At 43.3% G+C, this 21,598-nt stretch overlaps 1 protein-coding gene across 1 annotated transcript in view; it reads left to right on the forward strand.

Moving 5' to 3' along the window:
- LOC139167142 (dystrophin-like) overlaps window positions 1-21,598 on the forward strand; it is a 1,540,372-nt gene that overhangs the window by 1,432,436 nt on the left and 86,338 nt on the right. Inside the window, exons 69-71 of the mRNA XM_070751563.1 lie at window positions 2,314-2,379; window positions 5,786-5,851; window positions 13,077-13,235. Of these exons, the coding sequence (XP_070607664.1) occupies window positions 2,314-2,379; window positions 5,786-5,851; window positions 13,077-13,235 (291 nt within the window). The remainder of the gene's footprint in view (window positions 1-2,313; window positions 2,380-5,785; window positions 5,852-13,076; window positions 13,236-21,598) is intronic.

Consider the following 21,598-nt stretch of genomic DNA (forward strand, 5'->3'; position numbering starts at 1 on the left):
CTCTGTCTCAATCATTTTCTCATTTCTCTTTTTTCCTCCCCTTTTTGCTCATTTCTCTCTCTCCCCTCCTATCCTTTTCTCTCTCTCTCTTGCTTTCTTTCTCTCTCTTTCTCTCTTACCTTCTTTCTCTCACTCTTACTTTATCTCTCTTTCTCTCTTTTCTTTCTCTTGCTTTCTCTCACACACACTCTCTTTCTCTCTCTCTTGCTTTCTTTCTCTCTTTCTTTCTCTCTCTCTCACTCTCTCAACAAAAAGTTGCAAAACTGGAACCTGAACTTCCTTCTTCGCGGCACACCTGACAATGTCTCGCGGCACACTAGTGTGCCACGGCACACTGGTTGAAAAACACTGCCTTAAGGAGACAAGTGGCAGCTCTCGCAGCCATCATAAGAGTGTCTGGGGCTCGCTCTTTAACTCACCATCTATGGGTGAAGGATTTCCTTAAGGGAGCCTCCAATATACACTCTCCACTGGTCCATAGATTCGCGACATGGGACCTCTCCTTAGCTCTATGGGCACTTACGAGACCTCCGTTTGAACCCCTAAGAACGGTTCTGCTGAGGGTTCTTTCCATTAAGACGGCCTTCCTCGTAGCCATAACAGCAGCTCGGTGAGTGTCAGAACTTTCAGCACTTTCTATCCGTCTGGACCTTTGCATTTTCCACCCGGATAGAGTGGTCCTGAGATTAGACCCGCCATTTGTGCCAAAAATCAACACTACCTTCCATAAGAAACAAGAGTTGATACTACCAGACTTTTGCACACATGGCAACCATCCCTCTGAGCTCTCGTGGCACAAATTAGACGTCAGACGTGCCTTAAAAATTTATATTAGGAGGACAGAATCTTTCAGAAAGTCAGAGTCATTGTTTGTCGCCTTTGCACAGCAAAGGTTGGGACTTAGAGTGTCCCCGCAAATTATCAGTAGATGGCTCCGAGACTGCATTTACGACGCCTATAAGTCAAGCTCTCGGTCTCCACCAGAAGGGGTGACAGCTCACTCGACCCGGAGTGCAGCCACGTCAACAACATGGACAACGCAAGCCTCCATTGAGGATATTTGCCGAGCAGCGACCTAGTCGGCTCCGTCCACCTTTATCCGCCATTATAAGTTGGACTCTTTTGCATAATCAGAAGCATCATTCGGAAGGCAGGTGCTACAACGGGTGTGTGTCACTCCAGCGACCCTGGAACAGTCTTGTCCCACCCAGAGGAACTGATCTTTGGTATATCCCATGTTGGACTCTCCTTCCAAGTGCAGTGGAGAAGAACCATTGTACATACCTGAACGGTCTTCTCAATGCACTGGAAGGAGAATCCAAACCCACCCGGCTTGTTCTTTGTTCCCAGTTCAGGGACACCGGAGTTGGGTTGTTCTAAAGTTCGTAGTTGTTGTTCCTGGAGAAATAAAGTTTCTAGTTATTCTTACACTGTCTTCGTTTTTAAAACTGAGCTCATGGGGGCTACAGGGGGGCGGTGCCTAATTAATTATTCAAATTAATAGCTCAGTCTCTGCCAATAAGATTGTAGAATTACCCATGTTGGACTCTCCTTCCGGTGCATCGAGAAGACCGTTCAGGTATGTACAAAGGTTCTTCCATTTTAAATTCATAATCTAAATTCCCTTACTAGATAGAAAAAAATATTTTCCATTGTTTGTTTCTAAATATCAATGGTGAACTGCAAAAGCAAGCTACTTTAGATTGACTTTTTATGAAATGGAATAAATGGATACATTTCTTTTTTTCCTTTCTCCTAAAGGTTGTGTACAGATTAGCTGCAGTTCAAAGATTTGTAAACTGACTTCTTTAATCTCATAAAGTGCTTTTCCTTCACATTTCTAGGAAGGCAATGCTTAGTTGTTAATGTTATTTCTTTTCATTTTGTCTAAAGGGTTTCTTCATGGGGTAATTGATACAAATTAGAAAAGAATTATAAAAACAACTATAGCTTATGACTTTAGATCAAGCGAACAACATAATATCTTTGCTTAACAGAGATTGAAAAAAGAATTATCTCGGGAACTGGGAAAAAGATAACTTGTATAAAATATTTCATGGGAAACAGGCCTGGCATAAAATTTAGAAAAATTAAAAAACCTTAGCATACCTCTGCTGCCAAACAAAATTTTGTCTATTTCCTCAAGTAATTTCTTGCCCTAGCTTGAAAAACAACACAGGTTGCAAATAAATCATGTTCTTAGAATCAGTAAAGCTTGCCAGTATAAGGCCAGTAACATTTCACAGCATTTTTTCCTTTCTAAAAAACTAGTGTTTATGAATCAATTACTAATCAGTGTTTTCTGCCTTGTAGGCCTGCTTCGTCCCCTCAGCTTTCACATGATGATACGCATTTACGCATTGAGCATTATGCTAGCAGGTATGAGATCAGGTGATTTGTTAGGGAAATTTTCCTTGAAACATTTTTTTAAAAAGTAAATCATTATTGCAACCACCATCGCTCAGATAGTAAGAAATGAAGCTATGCTCATTTTAAATTACTAAGATTTATGGTGTACATGTTTACTAACTATGCATGTTTACTAATTTCTGCTAATCATCTTGCTAACTAATCTGCATGTAGAATTACTGCATGATATTTAGCATGTATGTTATGTAATTGAAAATAGAAGATAGCAATAGCATTTAGACTTATATACCGTATATACTCTAGTATAAGTCGACCTGATTATAAGCCCTCGATTTACCTACTTTTGCCACAAAAACTGGGAAAATTTATTGATTCGAGTATAAATTGAGGGTGGAAAATGCAGTGGCTACTGGTAACTTATAAGAATGGAAACCAATAAAATTACATTAATTGAGGCATCAGTAGATTAAATGTTTTAGAATATTTATTCCAAAGAAAACCAGGAAACTAGCTCTGTAAGTTTAAAAGAGGCTAAACAAAAACAATCTGGTATTAACAATAACTTAAAAAGTAAAAAAAAGTAGCTCAATCAGCAATCAAGCTAAAACCTAAGAGTTAAAATCCACAACTTGAGCGTCCTCCTCGATTCACAGCTGACATTGGTACATCATCTTTCAGCTGTGGTGGGGAGGGCGTTCGCACAGGTTTGCCTGGCGCACCAGTTGCGGCCCTATTTGGACAGGGAGTCATTGCTCACAGTCACTCATGTCCTCATCACCTCGAGGTTCGACTACTGTAACACTCTCTACATGGGGCTACCTCTGAAAAGTGTTTGGAAACTTCAGATCGTGCAGAATGCCGCCGCGAGAGCTATTGTGGGCTTACCTAGGTTTGCCCACGTTTCTCCAACACTCTGTGGCCTGCATTGGCTGCCGATCAGTTTCCGGTCACAATTCAAAGTGTTGGTAATGACCTATAAAGCCCTACGTGGCATCAGACCAGAATACCTCCAAGATCACCTTCTGCCGCATGAATCCCAGCGGCCGATAAGGTCCACAGAGTTGGTCTTCTCTGGGTCCTGTCGACTAAACAATGTCGTCTGGCGGGCCTCAGGGGAAGAGCCTTCTCTGTGGCGGCCCCGGCCCTCTGGAATCAACTCCCCCCAGAGATTAGAACTGCCCCCACCCTCCTTGTCTTTCGTAAATTGCTTAAGACCCACCTATACCGCCAGGCATGGGGGAATTGAAAATTTCCCCCCAGGCTTATATAGTTTTTTGTATGGTACGTTTGTGTTGTATGGTTTTATATAATGGGTTTTTTAGATATCTCTTTTTAAATATTAGATTTGTTTACTCTATATTGTTTATTATTGTTGTGAGCCACTCCGAGTCTTCAGAGAGGGGCGGCATACAAATCTAATAAATTATTATTATTATTATTTATTATTCCTTCTCATCATCTGTATGTCCAAACAGAGTTTCAGCATTAGCTGCTGTGAGGTTATCAGCATAGAAAATCAAATAGGTAGATAGGTAGGTAGGTAGATAGGTAGAGAGACAGAGAGAGAGAAAAGAGAGAGAGAGATGATAGATAGATAGATAGATAGATAGATAGATAGATAGATAGATAGATAGATAGATAGATAGATAGATAGATAGAGTAGCAAGACAAGCAAAACTTGTTTAAAAAAAAACCCTCCCGGTTTCAGTGAGGGAAAAAGGAGGCACCTTGGCTACACACCCGCTCCTTCAAAGAAATAGCTGGTATTCTTCGCGGGGCAGACGGGCGCACACACAAACACACACATGCTCGCCCTCCAAAATTCATTCTCCCCTTTTTTTTGTTCCCTTGACTCCCACCCTCCCACTTTCCCAGTGGCCTAAGGCTGTGTAGGGCTCTCCTCACCCAGCCATGCAAGTGCAGTCAATCAGTTGCCAAATAGCATGTTTTCCTCTCCTCCCAACTGAGGGGGAACTTCAAGCTCTGGATTTTAAATACAACTGAAAGGGGACACAAGAAGAAGGTAGCCAGCCGCTTGTCATCCAGGCTCTCTCTCTCTCACTGTCTGCGCCGCTGTCGCTGTGCACGGTGCAAAAAAGGACGGAGGGGAAGGGAGAGGGGGCCCATGCAGTTGACAGCAAGACATCAGGCAAATCATCCCCCCTCCCTCCCTCCTGCCCCTGCCACCACGCGCCCTCTCAGTTCAGCTTACCCAATAGACAGCTGAGAAGGAGGCTCAATAGCCGGCTCCAAACGGACCAGGCTCGTCGCTTTTGGAACTGCGGGAAAGGCAAGCGGCGTTAAGAGCCACCTCATCTCCTCCGTCCATTGAAATTCAAGCTTTTTCCTCAAAAATACTCCCTTCGCAGAAATGTCCTTCCTGGACTGGCTAACGCCACCACTGCTGCCTGTGGAGTCGCATATAACAGTATAAGTGTCCCTGCCGGCGCTTGGGCCATCGTAGCGCCCGAGCACCGGCAGTGACTCGAGTATAAGTCGAGGTCACATTTTTTCAGCACATTTTGTTGCTGAAAAACTCAACTTATACTCGAGTATATACGGTACTGCTTCATAGTAATCTAATAAATAATAGTGCTTTTACAGTCCTCTCAAGCGATTTACATAATCAGCATACTGCCCCCAACAATCTGGGTCCTCATTTTACCCACTTCGGAAGCATGGAAGGATGAGTCAACCTTGAGCCAGTGGTGAGATATGAACCGCTGAACTATAACTAACAGTTAGCTGAGGTAGCCTGCAATGATGCACTCTAATCACTGCGCCACCCCGGCTCTTAAAACACATAGTTTATTTACAACTAATCTACTTTTGTTCAAAACATACTATGCAGTTTTCTTTCTGGAAATATACTTTGGCATATACTACTGGGCGTATACTTCTACACTATAGTAGTGCAGAATAATAATTTACCCCCAGTATCTAATCCTCAATATATAGGTCATAAATTTTAACTTTAATTTCATCTTTTGTTAAAGAGCCGCCTCGAGTCCACGGCGAGGGGCGGCATACAAATCCAATAAATAAATAAATAGGACATTGAATTGCTATTTAAAAAAATATAAAACAATGCTACATTCACTTGTTTTTAGAAAACTAGTATAAATATTAAAAGATAACAGTCATATCACTATTTTTGTACACTCCTAGGAAATTAAGGATAGATAGATAGAACAGAAATAATACTTTGTTTTAATGCCAAGAAAAGAATTACAATTTTCACATTTCATATGCATTGAGCAGAAGATAATTTATACTTGACATCTTTTGACACAATAATGAGTGTTTGTCTGTCGGTAGACAATATTCCAGGATCTCATCATAATTATATTTTTGTTTTCAGTTTTTAATTCGGAGACGATACAGTTAATTTTAAGATATTTTCCTTTCTTCATAGACTAGCGGAAATGGAGAACACCAATGGAACATATATGAACGATAGTATTTCTCCTAATGAGAGCATGTGAGTATGCCACTGAGAAATTATAGGAAATTTAATTTGTATGCATGCTTTCAGATTATCCTCAAATTATCTAAAAATTATCCACAGTATGTATCTAGAAAGTTACATAGAATTCTGCTTTAGGCTACTAGTTGCCAGACTCTATTGAAGGTAATATTTGAAATTTAACATCACCGTCTTATGTAAAAATCCTTTAAGAGAAACAAAAATGTTAGTTTGTAACTATCTTAATATGTATTTTGTTTCCCTTTTAAAGTTAAACAGACATTAAAAAGACATAGTCTTTGATCAAATGTAGAAATTCTGATGATTTTCATGAAGCCACAAATAAGCCTGGAGTAGCTGCTGATTAAGGTCCTTCATCAAAGCTGCTCCAAAGTTCAGTACAAAACAAAATTCTAAGTACTGATCAATCTTTAATGTATTGATTTGCTCAGAAGTGGGATATTTATGGTTCTATTCCTAGTGAAATCCCCTGCGCTATACAATTATTAACACTTTTAATCACATCAAGAATTATCCATAGAGTTTCTATCATTTACCACAATATGAAGAGCGGCAGTCCCCAAACTACGGCCCGTGGGATGGATGCAGCCCACTGAGGCCATTTATCCAGCCTGTAGCAGCACACGAGATTTTACCGATCGATATAATAAGCTCCCGAATCTCCTGTCCACTCACCGCGGTCGGCTGCTGAGCGAGGAGGAGGTGGAGAGCCAAGAGGCGGGGAGGAAAGCGGGCCTGCAATTGACCCCTTTCTTTCTCGCCTTTAGGGAGAGAAATTGTTGCTGTCCTATGGCAGAGCAGCAACAGTTCCTCTCCCTAAACACGAGAAAGAAAGGATCCAATTGCAGGCCCGCTTTCCTCCCCGCCCCTTGGCTCTTCACCTCATTTTCCTCCTCTCCACCTCCTCCTCCGCAGTGAGTGGACGGGAGATTCAGGAAAAGGTGATTGGCGATTCCAAAACCGTGCACTGAAAGTCACAGCTAAGTGCGCCATGGCTAAGTGTGGGGGGGGAGGGGGCCACTTGCAAACCCCTGACCTCCACCGCCTCCCCCCTGCGGCACAAGGAGAGCACACCTCGCCGCTGACACAGGCGGCGGGGACCACCCTGTCCCCCCTTCAGGGCCTTTTTGATAGCCCTTCCTGGCAGAGGCGCCACGTCTGCCTCCCCGCCGGCTTCCGCTGCTGGCGCGCAGTTCTTCTCACCCGAAGCCTGGTGTTGACGCTTGAGAGCGGGCTTGGGGTTTTTGGCATCAGTGGCCGCCACGGCGCCGTTGCTGTTGTTGTCACGGCAGCTGGGAAGCAGCGCAGGAAAGCTGCGTGTTTGAAAAGCGCACTGCTTTCCCGGGCAGCCGGCTTTGCTGGCTGGTGCAGGGCAGCCGCGGCGGCGACAACAATGGCACCGTGGCGGCCACTGATGCCAAAAGCCCCAAGCCCGATCTCAAGCGTCAATACCAGGCTTCAGGTGAGCAGAGCTGTGCACCAGCGGCGGAAGCCGGCGGGGAGGCAGACACGGCGCCTCTGCAGGGAAGGGCTATCAAAAAGGCCCTGAAGGGGGACAGGGCAGTCCCCGCCACCTATGTCAGTAGCTTGGTGGCCGCGCCAGCCGGGGCAGGAGAAGGCTGGAGTTGCACAGAAAGCAGCACCCCCTGGTGGGGCTGGGTCCGAGAGGAGCTGCCGCTGTCGTTGCATGGGAGGGCGCGGAGGCGGTGCCCATTGGAGAAGTGGAGAGAGAGAGAAGTGGACCGAAAGAAAGAAAAGGGAAAAAGAGGGAGGGAAAGAGAAGTGGAGAGGAAGGAAGGAGGGAGGGGAGGGAGGGAGGGAAAGGAGGAAGAGAGAAAGGGGGAGAAAGAGAGGGAGAGATAGAAGGAGAGAGAAAGAGGGAGGGAGAGATAGAGAGGAGGAGAGAAAGGAAGAGGAGAGATGGAAAGGGAGAGAGAGAAAGAGGGAGAGAAAGAGGGAGAGATACAAAGAGGGAGAGATAGAAAAAGAGTGAGTGAAAGAGAGAGGAGAGAGAAAGAAAGAAAGAGAGAGAGAGAGAGAGAGTGACAGAGAGAAAGACAAGGAGAGAAAGAGGAAGAGAGAAAGGAAGAGGAGAGAGAAAGTGACAGAGAGAAAGACAGGGAGAGAAAGAGGGAGAGAGGGAAGGAGTGAGAGATACAAAGGGAGAGAGAAAGAGAGTGAGTGAGAGAAAGAGAGAGAAGAGAGAAAGAAAGAGTTAAAGAAAGAAAGAGAGAAAGAGGGAGAGATAGAGAGGAAGAGAGAAAGGAAGATGGAGAGATGGAAAGAGAGTGAGAGAGAGAAAAAGAGAAATAGAAAAATGAGAAAATGATGGAGGGAAAGAACAAGGGAGAGGAAAATGAAACAAATGAGAAAGAAGGAAAAAAGGGAGAGGGAAGAGAGATGTGGAGAGAGAGAGAAGGAAGAAAGGAGAAATGGAGGGAGTTTGTTGATTTAAGTTTAAATTTACTTGTTAATAAAGAAGTATAAATTAATTTATTACTTCTTTATTTTAAATACTGTATTTGTTCCCATTTTGTTTTTTACTTTAAATAAGGTATGTGCAGTGTGCATAGGGATTTGTTCATATGTTTTTTTTATAGTCCGGCCCTCCAACAGTGAACTGGCCCCCTGTGTAAAAGGTTTGGGGACTCCTGATGTAGAGTTTCTATCAGTTACCTATTATTATTATTATTATTATTATTATTATTATTATTATTATTATTAATTGGATTTGTATGCCGCTCCTCTCCGCAGACTCTCCGCATAACTATTACCATGTTATGGTACTTATGTAATAGATATTTTCTGTATAGAATGAAGAGGAGAAGTACCATATATACTTGAGTATAGGTTGACCCAATTATAAGCCGAGGCACCTACTTTTGCCACAAAAACTGGGAAAACTTATTGACTCGAATATAAGCCTAGGGTGGAAAATACAGTGGCTACTGGTAACTTTTAAAAATGGAATATTCTTCTATTGTAGCTTTTTAAAATTGTTTTCATAAGAGAATTTAAAAAAAAACATATGAAGAACAGTTGCAGGAACAGGGTATATCTAGTTTAATGGAAAAAAGGACCAGGGGAGACATGGTAGCATTCTTCCACTATCTCAGGGTTTGCCACAAAGAAGAGAGAGTCAACCTATTCTCCAAAGTAGCTGAAGGTAGAACAAGAAGCAATGGGTGGAAACTAAACAAGGAGAGAAGCAACTAAGGAGAAAATTTCTGACATTTAGAACAATGAATCTGTGGAACAGCTTGTCACTAGAAGTTGTGAATGCTCCAACACTGGAAGTTTTAAAGATGATGTTGGATACCCACTTGTCTGAAGTAGTGTAGGGCTTCCTGCCTAGGCAAGGGGTTAGACTAGAAGATCTCCAAGGTCCCTTCCAATTCTGTTGTTATTATTATTATGTAACTTTTCCTTCCAAAATGTTTTTTATTTCTTGCACCTTTCTTCCTCCCCTTCCAAAATCTCTTTTTTTAATTCCTTCTTTTATCATAACCAAAAACCTCTTAAAATATCTTTAGGAATGTAATCAAACCTGTTATCTTAATCTTCATTACAATATCATTATAATTTTCTTAATAATTGGGATTTCATATATTATTTCTAAACAATTGCTTAAATCAAACTTCCATATGATAAATATTCAGATTTTTCCATTTAAAACATATTTCATAAGTTAAAATCATTACTATCTCAATAGATCAGTAAATAACAATTGGGGGTTACTCAATCATTAATTGTAAAATCTTTCTTCTACTTTATATTTATCCTGCGTAAGGAGAAACCATACTCTAAAAAAAAGTAAATCTATTCATATTAATTATGTAGAACAAATGATTAATGACAAAATTCATACTTTTATATTATCCTAACCTTTGTATTTGTTTTAAACAAGTCAGCATTAACAATCCTCTTAGGTATGATAAGTATAGTTGGAAGAAAAAGTTTAATTACACAGAGTTATCCCCAATTGAAGCAATATTTTCTTATAAAATAACCTCTTCTATTACTAGAAATTAACCAAATTTAAATGGGTAACTTACATTTTACTTGTACATTTTATTTACTTGTAAAATATTGTTGCTAGCTTGATCAGTGTTCCCTCTAATTTTTTTTCTGGGTGAGCGGAAAAGTATAGTGTCTGAGCGGCAGTCCCTTTGGGACTGGGCAGCATATAAGTATAATTAAAGAAAGAAAGAAATAAAGAAATAAAGTAAGCAAGTAAGTGTGGGCGTGCGCTATCACACATGAATGAGTTCTTGCATCCATAATTCTATCCTTTCTGTGTCTCCCTCCCTCTTTCCTCCCTCCCTCTTTCCTTTCTATCTCTCCCTCCCTTTCCTCCCTCCCTCTTTTCTTTCTATCTCCCCTCCCTCTTTCCTTTCTATCTTTCTCTCCCCCTGCCTTTCTCCAAGCCCTTCCTTTTCCCTCTCCCTATCCTACTACCCCCCTCTCCCTCCTTTCTATCTCTCCCTCCCCCTTTCTCTCTCCTTTCCTTCATCTTTCTTTCTCTCTCTCTCTCCATCCCTCTTCCTTTTTCTCTTCCTTCCTTCCTCTCTTTTTTGTTCTTTCTCTCTCCCTCCTTCCCTCCCTCTATGTCTTTCCCTCTCCCTCCTTCCCCCCTCTATTTCTCTCTCTCTTGCTTTCTTTCCCTCTCTTTCTCTCTTGCTTTCTTTCTCTCTCATTCTCTCTCCCCTCCTTTTTCTCTCTCTCTTTCTCTTGTTCACCACGCCAGCAACAGAGAGAAAGAGAGAGAGAGAGCCGGAGAGAGAGTGGAAGGCGCCATTGTCTTCGCCTCCGCCCGCCGGCTCTGCAGCTAAGAGGCAGCAGCCATCAACCCCCTCGCCCTCCCAGGCGTCCCCAGCGCCCGGCCCCACGCCGCCTCCCGTTAGCCCGGCTGACTTTTCCCTGCTGCCGAAGCTGTTTTCTCTTAATGGCGCAAAGCCACACAGTCCTGGACTCCCGGATCGCTTTTTCAATGCGTGGCGCTTTCCTGGGCAGATGGCTTTGCTGACCGGAGCAGCGAGCGATCCGGGAGTCCGGGACTGTGTTGCTTTGCGCCATGAAGAGAAAATGGCTCCGGCAGCAGGGAAAAGTCGGTCGTTTTCTCTTCATGGTGCAAAGCCACACAGTCCCGGACTCCCGGATTGCTCGCCCCAAGGCAGGAGGCGGCGGAGGAGAGGGGGCGGATCGCGCCCCAAGGCAGAAGGCGGTGGTGGAGGAGAGGGGGCAGATCCCGCCCCAAGACAGGAGGTGGCGGAGGAGGAGAGGGGGTGGATCGCGCCCCAAGGCAGGAGGTGGAGGAGGAGGAGAGGGGGTGGATCGGGCGGGCAAGGGGCAGGGCGGAGAAACCAGGGGCGCATTTGGCCGGAGACACCGTGGGGAGGCAGGGGCGGCCGTGGCTCTCTTTCCTCCTATTGCCGCACCTCCCCGCCCCCACCCCCCCACGGGCTGGCAGGGGGATGGGGAGCGCGCACCCATGGAAAAGGGCGCGCGCGTGGGGGTATTTGGGGGGGCGCGCCTGCTCATGGGCGCAGCTTACGGGGAACGGTGAGCTTGATCAGAAGAGAAAACCATGGTTTCCTCTTCTGAAAGTCTCTTCAACCCTCCCGCCCCTTCCCCCAGTGCTTCCTGTAGAGGAGGAGCTGTGATTGGTTCAGCCTGCTGCCAATCAGACAGCTCTCTCAGTGCCTCCTTTCTGTGTAGAGGAGGAATTGTGATTGGTTTAGCCTGCTGCCAATCAGGCAGCTGACGGGTGTTGCCGTCTGGACTGTAGCAAGAGCAGAAGCAGCTGTGGAAAGAAAAAAACCTCGTGTTGCCAGAACCATGAGGTTTCCTTCCTCCCTGCCATTCACATCCGAACTGTGCAGCTTTGGAAAATGCTGCACGGGAGTTTTCAGGTCAGTGAAGGTCAGTGACTCGAGTTTAAGTCGAGGTTGGATTTTTCAGCACATTTTTTTGTGCTGAAAATCTCAGCTTATGCTCGAGTATATACGGTACATAAATAAGTTTTTTTGCTGAACTCTATTGCTTCCAATTTTTTTTAACAAAGGATCAGGAATTTAGTGTTTATGATCACACTAAGTTCTTCTACAAAGTGAAAAATTTCTTGAAGGATTTCATTTTTGAATCTGTTTTAATTTTCATTTCATTAAAATGAATTAATTTGTGGAAAGCATTGTTGGTTAAATATCTATTTTTAAAAGTTGCACGATATAAGGAGAGAAAGTTTAACTTAAGGTTAAGTAGTCTTTAGCTGAACATTAATTCATGACTTTTATCATTTAACTTTAATGGTGGAATAGTCTAGTTTATTTTTTTGTTTGTTTACTTATGTATTTATTTCTATAAAGAGAAAGACAAGCAATGTGTCATGAAGTACAATACTAGATGCAGTTTAGCAACAGCTCTTCCAGCAGATCTGATTGCCATTGTTAAACAAGTACCATGCAGATCATTAAGCAAGGTCCTCATGCTATCACAATTTCCAAATTTTTGTTGACTGAGTTCTCTGATAGGGAACATTGGGAATTGTTATAACATGAGAGAGGGGCTGGGGGTGGGGTGGGGGTGAAGGTGATGGCTGCATATTCAGTGGCTACATCCTTCCATAGAAAACAAGCTAGCGTGACATTAATTTATTGCTGGAGTTAGCAATCTTGAGCTTTAGCAAAGAAGACTATTTCTGAGAGCTCAGTTTAGCTTACACAATTTCCTGTGCAATTATTATTATTATTATTATTATTATTATTATTATTATTATTATTATTATTATTTAGATTTGTATGCCCCCCCCTCTCCGGAGACTCGGGCCGGCATACAAATATCTTTTTGCTATTGAATCCAACTTATTCATAATTCTTTACCTGTCTTTTTCTTTAGATATGGTATCAAAAAATAAGCCCATTTATCTTAAAACCTTGTGTTTCTATGAGCCACCAGGATATACCTGTGCGTGCACACATACACCATGTGTGGGTGTATGTGTTGTTTTGTCTGTATGTATGTATTTTATACTTTTGCCTCATTCTAATTTTTTAAATTAAATTTAATTAATTAATTAAATAATTTTAACAGAATAAAACAATATGGACTTAAAGCAAAAAGAAACTAAAAGAAAAGAGAAGAAAGAGAAGGAAGGAAAAAGAAGAAAAAATATATAAATGCATTTATATTTTATCTTCTTTTCTTTCTTTTTTCCTTAAAGAGATGATGAACATTTGCTAATCCAGCACTACTGCCAAAGTTTGAACCAGGAATCACCACTCAGTCAACCTCGAAGTCCTGCTCAGATTTTAATTTCTTTAGAAAGTGAAGAAAGAAGTGAGCTGGAGAGAATACTTGCAGATTTGGAGGAAGAAAATAGGTAAGCTTACTACAATATCACTTCCATGCATTGACATATTAAATAATTTTTAAAGCAGAAAGCAAAACAGCTAGAAAAGAAGTTAGCTTATATGTAATTTACCAGATGTTTCTTTTCTACTTATGAATTTAATTTGTCATGTTAAATGCCCAGATGATGTAATTCCATTATTCTTTCCCCAAAATATAAAATTTGAAATCTTGACTTCCGGTGACGACATGGGATGTAGCAGCTGTAAGGAGGAGATCTCTTCCTCTGGAGTCTGCTTTTTCTTTTGATCCTAGAGATCTTTTGAGACATAGATTGTTTGGAAGATGGTGTGGATGAAGAGGAATTAACCAGGCATCAGTTGGTAGGAGCATAGTTCCCTCTAAGCTGAGCAGTGAGCAATCGCTCACTTAAAAATCATCATCAACTCAGAGTTTTCCAAACCTGCCCAGAAGCCGAGAGGGAAAGAGTGAGAGGGAAGGAGAGAGAGAGGAAGAGAGGAAGAGAGAGAAACAGATAGAAAAAAGAGAGGAAGGAAAAGAGAAAGAAAAAGAATGGGAGTAAGGAAGAGAGAAATAAAATCAAAATCTAGTTTGAAACTAGCTCAACTATTTAAGTGGCATTTTGATATTGATAGAATTGCCCTATTATGAGCTCACTGTTATAGACACACAGTACAGTATTTTATTTTGAAATTCTCTGAAGCAAAACAGGGTGCGTTTTTTGTTTGTTTGTTTATTTATTTATTTATTTATTTATTTATTTATTTATTATTTCTGTGCCGCCCAGTCCCAAAGGGACTGCTGCTCAGACACTGCTTTTCCGTCCCCCCCCAAAAAAAAAAATTAGAGGGAACACTGGGTAGGAGGCATTCACCAGCTGGTGCAAAGGGAACCCTCCCTATCAGGGAGCAAAAGTGCCCATTTCTGCTGATTTCAGTATGGTGGGCCTGAAGCCACACAAGAAGGAAGCAAGTGATACGAACAGATCATCCCCAATAATAGTAAGTTTACACTACACAATGTGGACAGACTTTTATAACAACAATCATATACTTCAAATAAGAAGGGGATCAAGGAGAAAAGAACTCACGAATAACTAAGGCAATGATAGCGAGGATGAGAAGAGGACTGTTTCTTGCTGAGATCGACATCTATTTAAAGAATCATTTTAACTCCTAATTTGGGTTGATATATATCCCTACAAACTTTGGAACTGTTTTGTCATATTAATATAGTCTTGTCATTTGCAACTTAAAAACTGATCCAGTCTGATCAAGTTGGATTTGGTACGATTTGGCCTGATTTCACCTGACACTGGAGATTTGACAGGCAGCTGCAAAGTGGAACGAGCTGAGTGGAGCAGAGAGAATGGGTTGGCAGAGAAACAGAAGCACAGAGATCTAGAAGCAAAAGGGAGAACTTGGCAGCTGACTTGGAGCTGGGATGGAACAATTGCTGAATTGATATGGATTTACAGCTCTGTCTGAGTCTGTGGACTTTGTGGGGGTTGCTGAGAAATTTAAATTTAAACCAAACACTGAGGATCCAAGAGACGGATTGAGGGGAATGATTATACTGGTGACAGCACAAGATCAGAGCCAAGAGAGACAAACGGGAGACAGAATCTGAAATCAAAGGTGAGGTACGAGCGGAGCGCAGGCAAAATTGTATAAAAACATAGCCTGATTTCCTTTTCTAAAAAAATTGTTGCCTGGTTGATTTCCAGCAGTATTCAGAGAATGGTAGATGAGAAAATAAACTGAAAATGACATACAGTGGTACCTTGGTTCTCAACCACAATTCGTTCTGGAAGTGTGGCCAAGAACCTATTTGGTCAAGAACCTAAACAATTTAAGATAAATTCCCCTCCTCTAGCTTGCCTGCTTCTATCCCTGGCTCTCTCTCTCTCTCTCTGTAGCTTGCTGGCTTCTGGCTTCAGCTCTCTTGCTTGCCCGCTCCTGTCCCCGGTTCTCTCTCTCTGTAGCTTGCCGTCTTCCGTCTTTAGCTCACTCGCTCGCCCATTCCTGTCCCCGGCTCTCTATCTCTCTGTAGCTTGCCGGCCTCCGGCTTCAGCTCTCTCATTCGCCCACTCCTGTCCCCAGCTCTCTCTCTCTTTCTGTGTAGCTTTCTGGCTTCAGCTCTCTCGAGTGTTTGAGTTCCAAATGTTTGTTCAGATTTCAGGGCAAAAGTTTCTCGAATTTCCTGGTCGAATACCGATTTGTTCGAACTGAGAAGTGTTCGAAAACTGAGGTACCACTGTACTAGCGACTAGAGAGAGATTCAACAGCAAAAAGTACAGAACTCTCGGAAGGAGCCCAGAGTTCAGAAACAGGACTACTGTGAGACGCTTCATCTCAACTTCTCACTCTTTCAATAAACCTAATGAAATTCTATTAACTCTAATAAATTCACCATAAATCAACTAACTAAGAATATTTGATCAGAGACCTGTGACTTTGATCAATATGTTCTAGCAACCTGGGACAGACAGATCTATAGAAACAAAGCAAAGTCTATAAACTTACAAGAACTACAGAAGTCTACTGAGTCCTATCTGCAGCTTAAATTAATTCCAAGCATTAATATAAAAGTTGATTAATTAATACAACCAGCAAACCTGGATGGACTTATATAAAAAAAACAGAAACCACAGATCTACAAAACCACAGAAGATTTTTGAGGGTTATCCTAGGAACTATATAAAAATTGTATAAATTATTTTGGTTGATATTATAAGGTAAAATCCATGAAAGAACATTGTAATAGCTTTAACAGATGTATGAACTACTTAACAATTATCTATATAAAGTGGTACCTTTACTTAAGAACTTAATTTGTGCCGTGACCAGGTTCTTAAGTAGAAACGTTCTTAAGTAGAAGCAATTTTTCCCATAGGAATCAATGTAAAAGCAAATAATGCGTGCAATCCCATTATGAAAGAAATAAAAGCTCGGAATTTGGGTGGGAGGAGGAGGAGGAAGAAGAGGAGGAGGACAGTCGCTGCTGAAGGAAGAAGGTGAGATGAGGGGGAAAAAATCCAAAACTTTAAGGCTTTAAAAAAAAAGAGGGACTCTGAGGCGGCAAGGAGGAGCACTGGCAGATCCGTGATGGGTGGGGGCAGGGACGGCCACAGCTCCCTTTCCTTCTCCCACCGCCTATGTCTACCACCAGTGCCTCCCGCCAAGCCGGCGGCCATCGCCACGGGTTCCTCATGTGGGAGCTGCCACCGTGGTCGCCGTGCCTTTTCCTCTTGCTCTCCTCAACCATGTTGGCTCTCTGAGTGTAGGCACAGGCGGCACCAATAATCTCTGAACTTTCTACGGCTGCCTGGCTGGGCTGCCCAAAGGGAAGTGGAAGTTCCCACCCAAGGAACCCGCGGTAATGGCCGCCGGCGGTAGGCATAGGTGGTGGGAGAAAGAAAGGGAGCTACAGCCACCCCACCCCCACCCACTATGGATGGGCCGGTGCCAAGCCTCTTGGTTGTGGTCTCCCCGCTCCCCCGGCGGGCTGGCAGGGTGATGGGGAGCATTTGCACGTGCGACATTCAAAATAAGAAAAACGTTTGCCGGCCTTCGCACTTTCGTCACTCCCGGCCCCCAACTCCAGCACCCAGTTCCGTTGTGCGGCCTTGGAAAAGGCTGCGCGGTGGGTTGTTTTTGCAGCCGTGCACCTTAGACGGAACAACATCATTATTATTATTATTATTATTATTATTATTATTATTATTAATTGTTTATTAAATTTGTATGCCGCCCCTCTCCGTAGACTCGGGGCGGCTCACAGCAGTAATAGAAAAACAATATACAATACAAATCTAATAATTAAAACTAAAAACCCATAATTTAAAAAACATACACACAACATACCATATATAAACAATATAGGCCTGGGGAAGTTATCTCAGTTCCCCCATGCCTGACGGCAGAGGTGGGTTTTAAGGAGTTTACCAAAGGCAAGGAGGGTGGGGACAGTTCTAATCTCAGGAGGGGAGCTGGTTCCAGAGGGTCGGGGCCGCCACAGAGAAGGCTCTTCCCCTGGGTCCCGCCAAACGACATTGTTTAGTCGATGGGACCCGGAGAAGGCCAACTCTGTGGGACCTAATCGGTCGCTGGGATTTGTGCGACAGAAGGCGGTCCCGGAGATATTCTGGTCCAATGCCATGAAGGGCTTTATAAGTCATAACCAACACTAAATTGTGACCGGAAATTGATCGGCAACCAATGCAGACTGCGGAGTGTTGGTGTAACATGGGCATACTTTGGGAAGCCCATGATTGCTCTCACAGTTGCATTCTGCACGATCTGAAGTTTCCGAACACTTTTCAAAGGTAGCCCCATGTAGAGAGCATTACAGTAGTCGAATCTTGAGGTGATGAGGGCATGAGTGACTGTGAGCAGTGAATCCCAATCCAGATAGGGCCGCAACTGGTGCACCAGGCAAACGTCACCCTCGCCACAGCTGAAAGATGGTTCTCTAATGTGAGCTTTGGATCGAGGAGGACGCCCAAGTTGAGTACCCTCTCTGAGGGGGTCAATAATTTCCCCACCCCAGGGTTATGGGTGGACAGATGGAATTGTCCTTGGGAGACAGAACCCACAGCCATTCCATCTTATCCGGGTTGAGTTTGAGTCAGTTGACACCCATCCAGACCCCAACAGCCTCCAGGCACCGGCACATCACTTCCACTGCTTCGTTGACTGGACATGGGGTGGAGATGTACACCTGGGTATCATCTGCGTACTGATGATACCTCACCCCATGCCTCTGGATGATCTCACCCAGTGGTTTCATGTAGATATTGAATAGCAGGGGGGAGAGGGCCGACCCCTGAGGCACCCCGCAAGGGAGTAACCTTGAGGTCGACCTCTGACCTCCCACTAACACCGACTGCGACCAACCGGAGAGGTAGGAGGAGAACCACTGAAGAACAGTGCCTTCCACTCCCAACCCCTCCAGCCGGCGCAGAGGGATACCATGGTCGATGGTATCGAAAGCCGCTGAGAGGTCAAGAAGCACCAGGACAGAGGATAAACCCCTGTCCCGGGCCCGCCAGAGATCATCCATCAACACGACCAAAGCAGTTTCCGTGCTGTAGCCGGGCCTGAATCCTGACTGTTGAGGGCCTAGATAATCGACTTTTTCCAAGACCATTGGAGTTGGAGCACCACCACCTTCTTAACAACCTTCCCCATAAAGGGAAGGTTGGAGCCTGGCCGATAGTTGTTAAGAATGGGTGGGTCCAGAGAAGGCTATTTGAGGAGGAGGCACCTAAGTGCCTCTTTGTAGGGATCCGGAAAGGACCCCCTCCCCAAAAAGCATTGACAATCTCCTGGACCCAGCTCCGTGTCACCTCCCTACTGGCAGAGACCAGCCAGGAGGGACACAGATCCTGTAAGCAGGTGGCGGAACTCACAGCTCCAATGGCCTTGTCCACTTCATCAGATGTCACCAGATCAAACTCTTCCCACACAGGTGGACAAGTACGGGCTCCAGTCATCTCGACTGACTGTTATCCAATTGGAGTCGAAGTCCGCCCTGATCCGAGCGATTTTATCAGCGAAAAACGTGTTAAAATCCTTGGTACTACTCTGTAAGGGCTCCCCAACTCCCGCCTGGTTAAGAAGATAGTGGGTCACCCTAAACAGAGTGGCCAGGCAGGATTCCACTGATGCAATCAAGGCAGCATGATACGCACATCGTGCTGCCTTGAGCGCCACTTTGTAATTCTTAATAAAAGCTCTTATAAGTGTTCGATCGGATTCGGACTTACTCTTCCTCCATCGCTTCTCTAGATGTCTCTTCTGGCGTTTTAACTCCCGTAGCTCCTCGTTGAATCAAGGAGCTCTACTGGGTCTAGTACCGCGGAGATGTCGCAACGGCGCAATCGGGTCAAGAGCCTCCACTGCAGCCTTGTCCCAGGCCTCAGCAAAAGACTCCACTGAACTGTGGATGAGTGCATCTGGAATACCCCCAAGCGCCTTCTGAAAGCCCTCTGGGTCCATCAGGCATCTGGGGTGGAACAACTTAATCAGTTCCGCCTCCCTGCGGGGAAGCATTGAAGCCAGGAAGTCAAGCCGTAGTAGAAAATGGTCTGACCATGACAAAGGCAATGCTTCTAAGCCCCTTAGTCTCAGACCATTACTCAATTGCTCAGAGAGGAATACCACGTCGGGTATGTATTACTTGAGTCAGGTCCATGGCTGTCATGGTGGCCATGAATTCCTGTGCCAGTCCAGAGGTTTCGCCGAGTGATGGCAGGTTAAAGTCCCCCAAGACAATAATTCTGGGGGAACCCCACCGCCAACCCGGCTACCTCTTCGAGCAGGGCAGGCAGGGCTTTTGACACACAGCCGGGAGGCAGGTACGTAAGAAACAAGCACACCTGAACCTCTAAGTCCAACTTCACCAAGAGGGACTCACAGCCCACAATCTCTGGAGGAACGAGTCTACGTAGGCAAAGGTTCTCCCTGGCTATAATAGCCACTACTGCCCCCCTCCAGAGATGGCAAGTTAACGTACAAAGGCAGAAAGTTGAATATTTAAAAACAAATTCCAAGAAGGGTCCCATAACTGAGGAGAGAGTATAGATCTGTAGCTTCAGTGCTAAATAAAAAGGATATTACATCTAGATGGATCGTACTGGATGGAATGGTGATAAACCTGGAGGGAAGAAGAGTGAAATTTATGAGTAAGTTGGTGGGTCTAGAGGTAGAACTCGAAAGCGGGAAAAGATTTGAATCTAGTAAAGAAAAAGAACTAGTACCAGAAAGGGCAAATAAAGAGAAGAAAGAAGACAAAAAAGGCACAGAAGACAGAGACAAGGAAAAAGAAGAAGGAAACAAAACCAGATCACAAAGAGCAGCGGCGGCGAGCAAATAGAGACAAAGAAAGGGAAAAACATTAGGTGGAAATTATATTATATGTGGCATTAAATGAAAGAAAGAAAAGCGGGGTGGCCACCTATGCCAAGAAGGAAGTAAAACTGAAAGAAATCTGTATAGATCCTAAAGATAGATATATAATAATTGAAGTAGAAATCACTGGGGAGAAAATAACACTAGTGAACATCTATGCTCCAAACTAAAAACAAAAGCAATTTTATTAAAAAAAATGCAGGAAACTTTACTTCTCATAAACTGAAAAAATATTTGTATAATTGGAGATTACAATGGAATAATAGACCCAAAAATAGATTATAGGGAGGGTGGAAAAGCAAACTAAAACAACCAACTCTACTAGATATATTGAATAACATGGTAGAGGGACTAGATTTAACAGATATCTGGAGATTACAATATCCCAAACAAAAACAATTTACATTTCACTCCATAACTCATTCTCAAGAATAGATATGGTCTGGATAAATAAAGAAATGCATTAAAAAATTAAATCAGTCAAAATAGAACCAAAATACGTGGGCAGACCATAATCCACTCATGATAATATGGCAGGGAGAAAGGAAATAATTTAGGAGGTGGACTTTTAATACAAAGTTATTTCAAGATGAAAACTATATTAATATGATTATCAAAGAAACCGAATTATTTCTAAAAATAGAATATAATAGAATTTTATTGGCCAAGTGTGATTGGACACACAAGGAATTTGCCTTGGTGCATAGGCTCTCAGAGTACATAAAAGAAAAAGGTACATTTGTCAAGAATCATGTGGTACAACACTTAATGATTGTCATAGGGGTCAAATAAGCAATGAAGAAACAATCAAATTAATAAAAATCTTAGGATACAAGCAGGAAGTTACAGTCATACAGTCCTAAGTGGGAGGAAAAGGATGATAGGAATGATGAGAAAAACTAGTAGAAATAGAAGTGCAGATTTAGTAAAAAGTCTGACAGTGTTGAGGGAATTATTTGTTTAGTGGAGTGATGGCATTTGGGAAAAAACTGTTCTTTTGTCTAGTTGTCTTGGTGTGCAATGCTCTGTAGCAATGTTTTGAGGGTAGGAGTTGAAACAGTTTGTGTCCAGGATGCGAGGGGTCAGTAAATATTTTGCCCACCCTCTTTTTGACTCGTGCAGTATATTGGTCCTCAATGGAAGGCAGGTTGGCAGCAATTGTTTTTTCTGTAGTTCTGATTATCCTCTGAAGTCTGTGTCGCTCCTGTTGGGTTGCAGCACCAAACCAGACAGTTATAGAGGTGCGGATGACAGACTCAATGATTCTTCTGTAGAACTGTATCAGCAGCTCCTTGGGCAGTTTGAGCTTCCTGAGCTGGCGCAGAAAGAACATTCTTTGTTGTGCTTTTTTGATTATGTTTTTGATGTTAGGTGATCATTTTAGGTCTTGAGATATGATAGAACCTAGAAATTTGAAGGTCTCTACTGTTGATACTGTGTTGTCTAGTATTGTGAGGGG

Source organism: Erythrolamprus reginae, chromosome 4 (assembly GCF_031021105.1).
Source record: "Erythrolamprus reginae isolate rEryReg1 chromosome 4, rEryReg1.hap1, whole genome shotgun sequence".
Taxonomy (NCBI): Eukaryota; Metazoa; Chordata; class Lepidosauria; order Squamata; family Dipsadidae; genus Erythrolamprus; species Erythrolamprus reginae.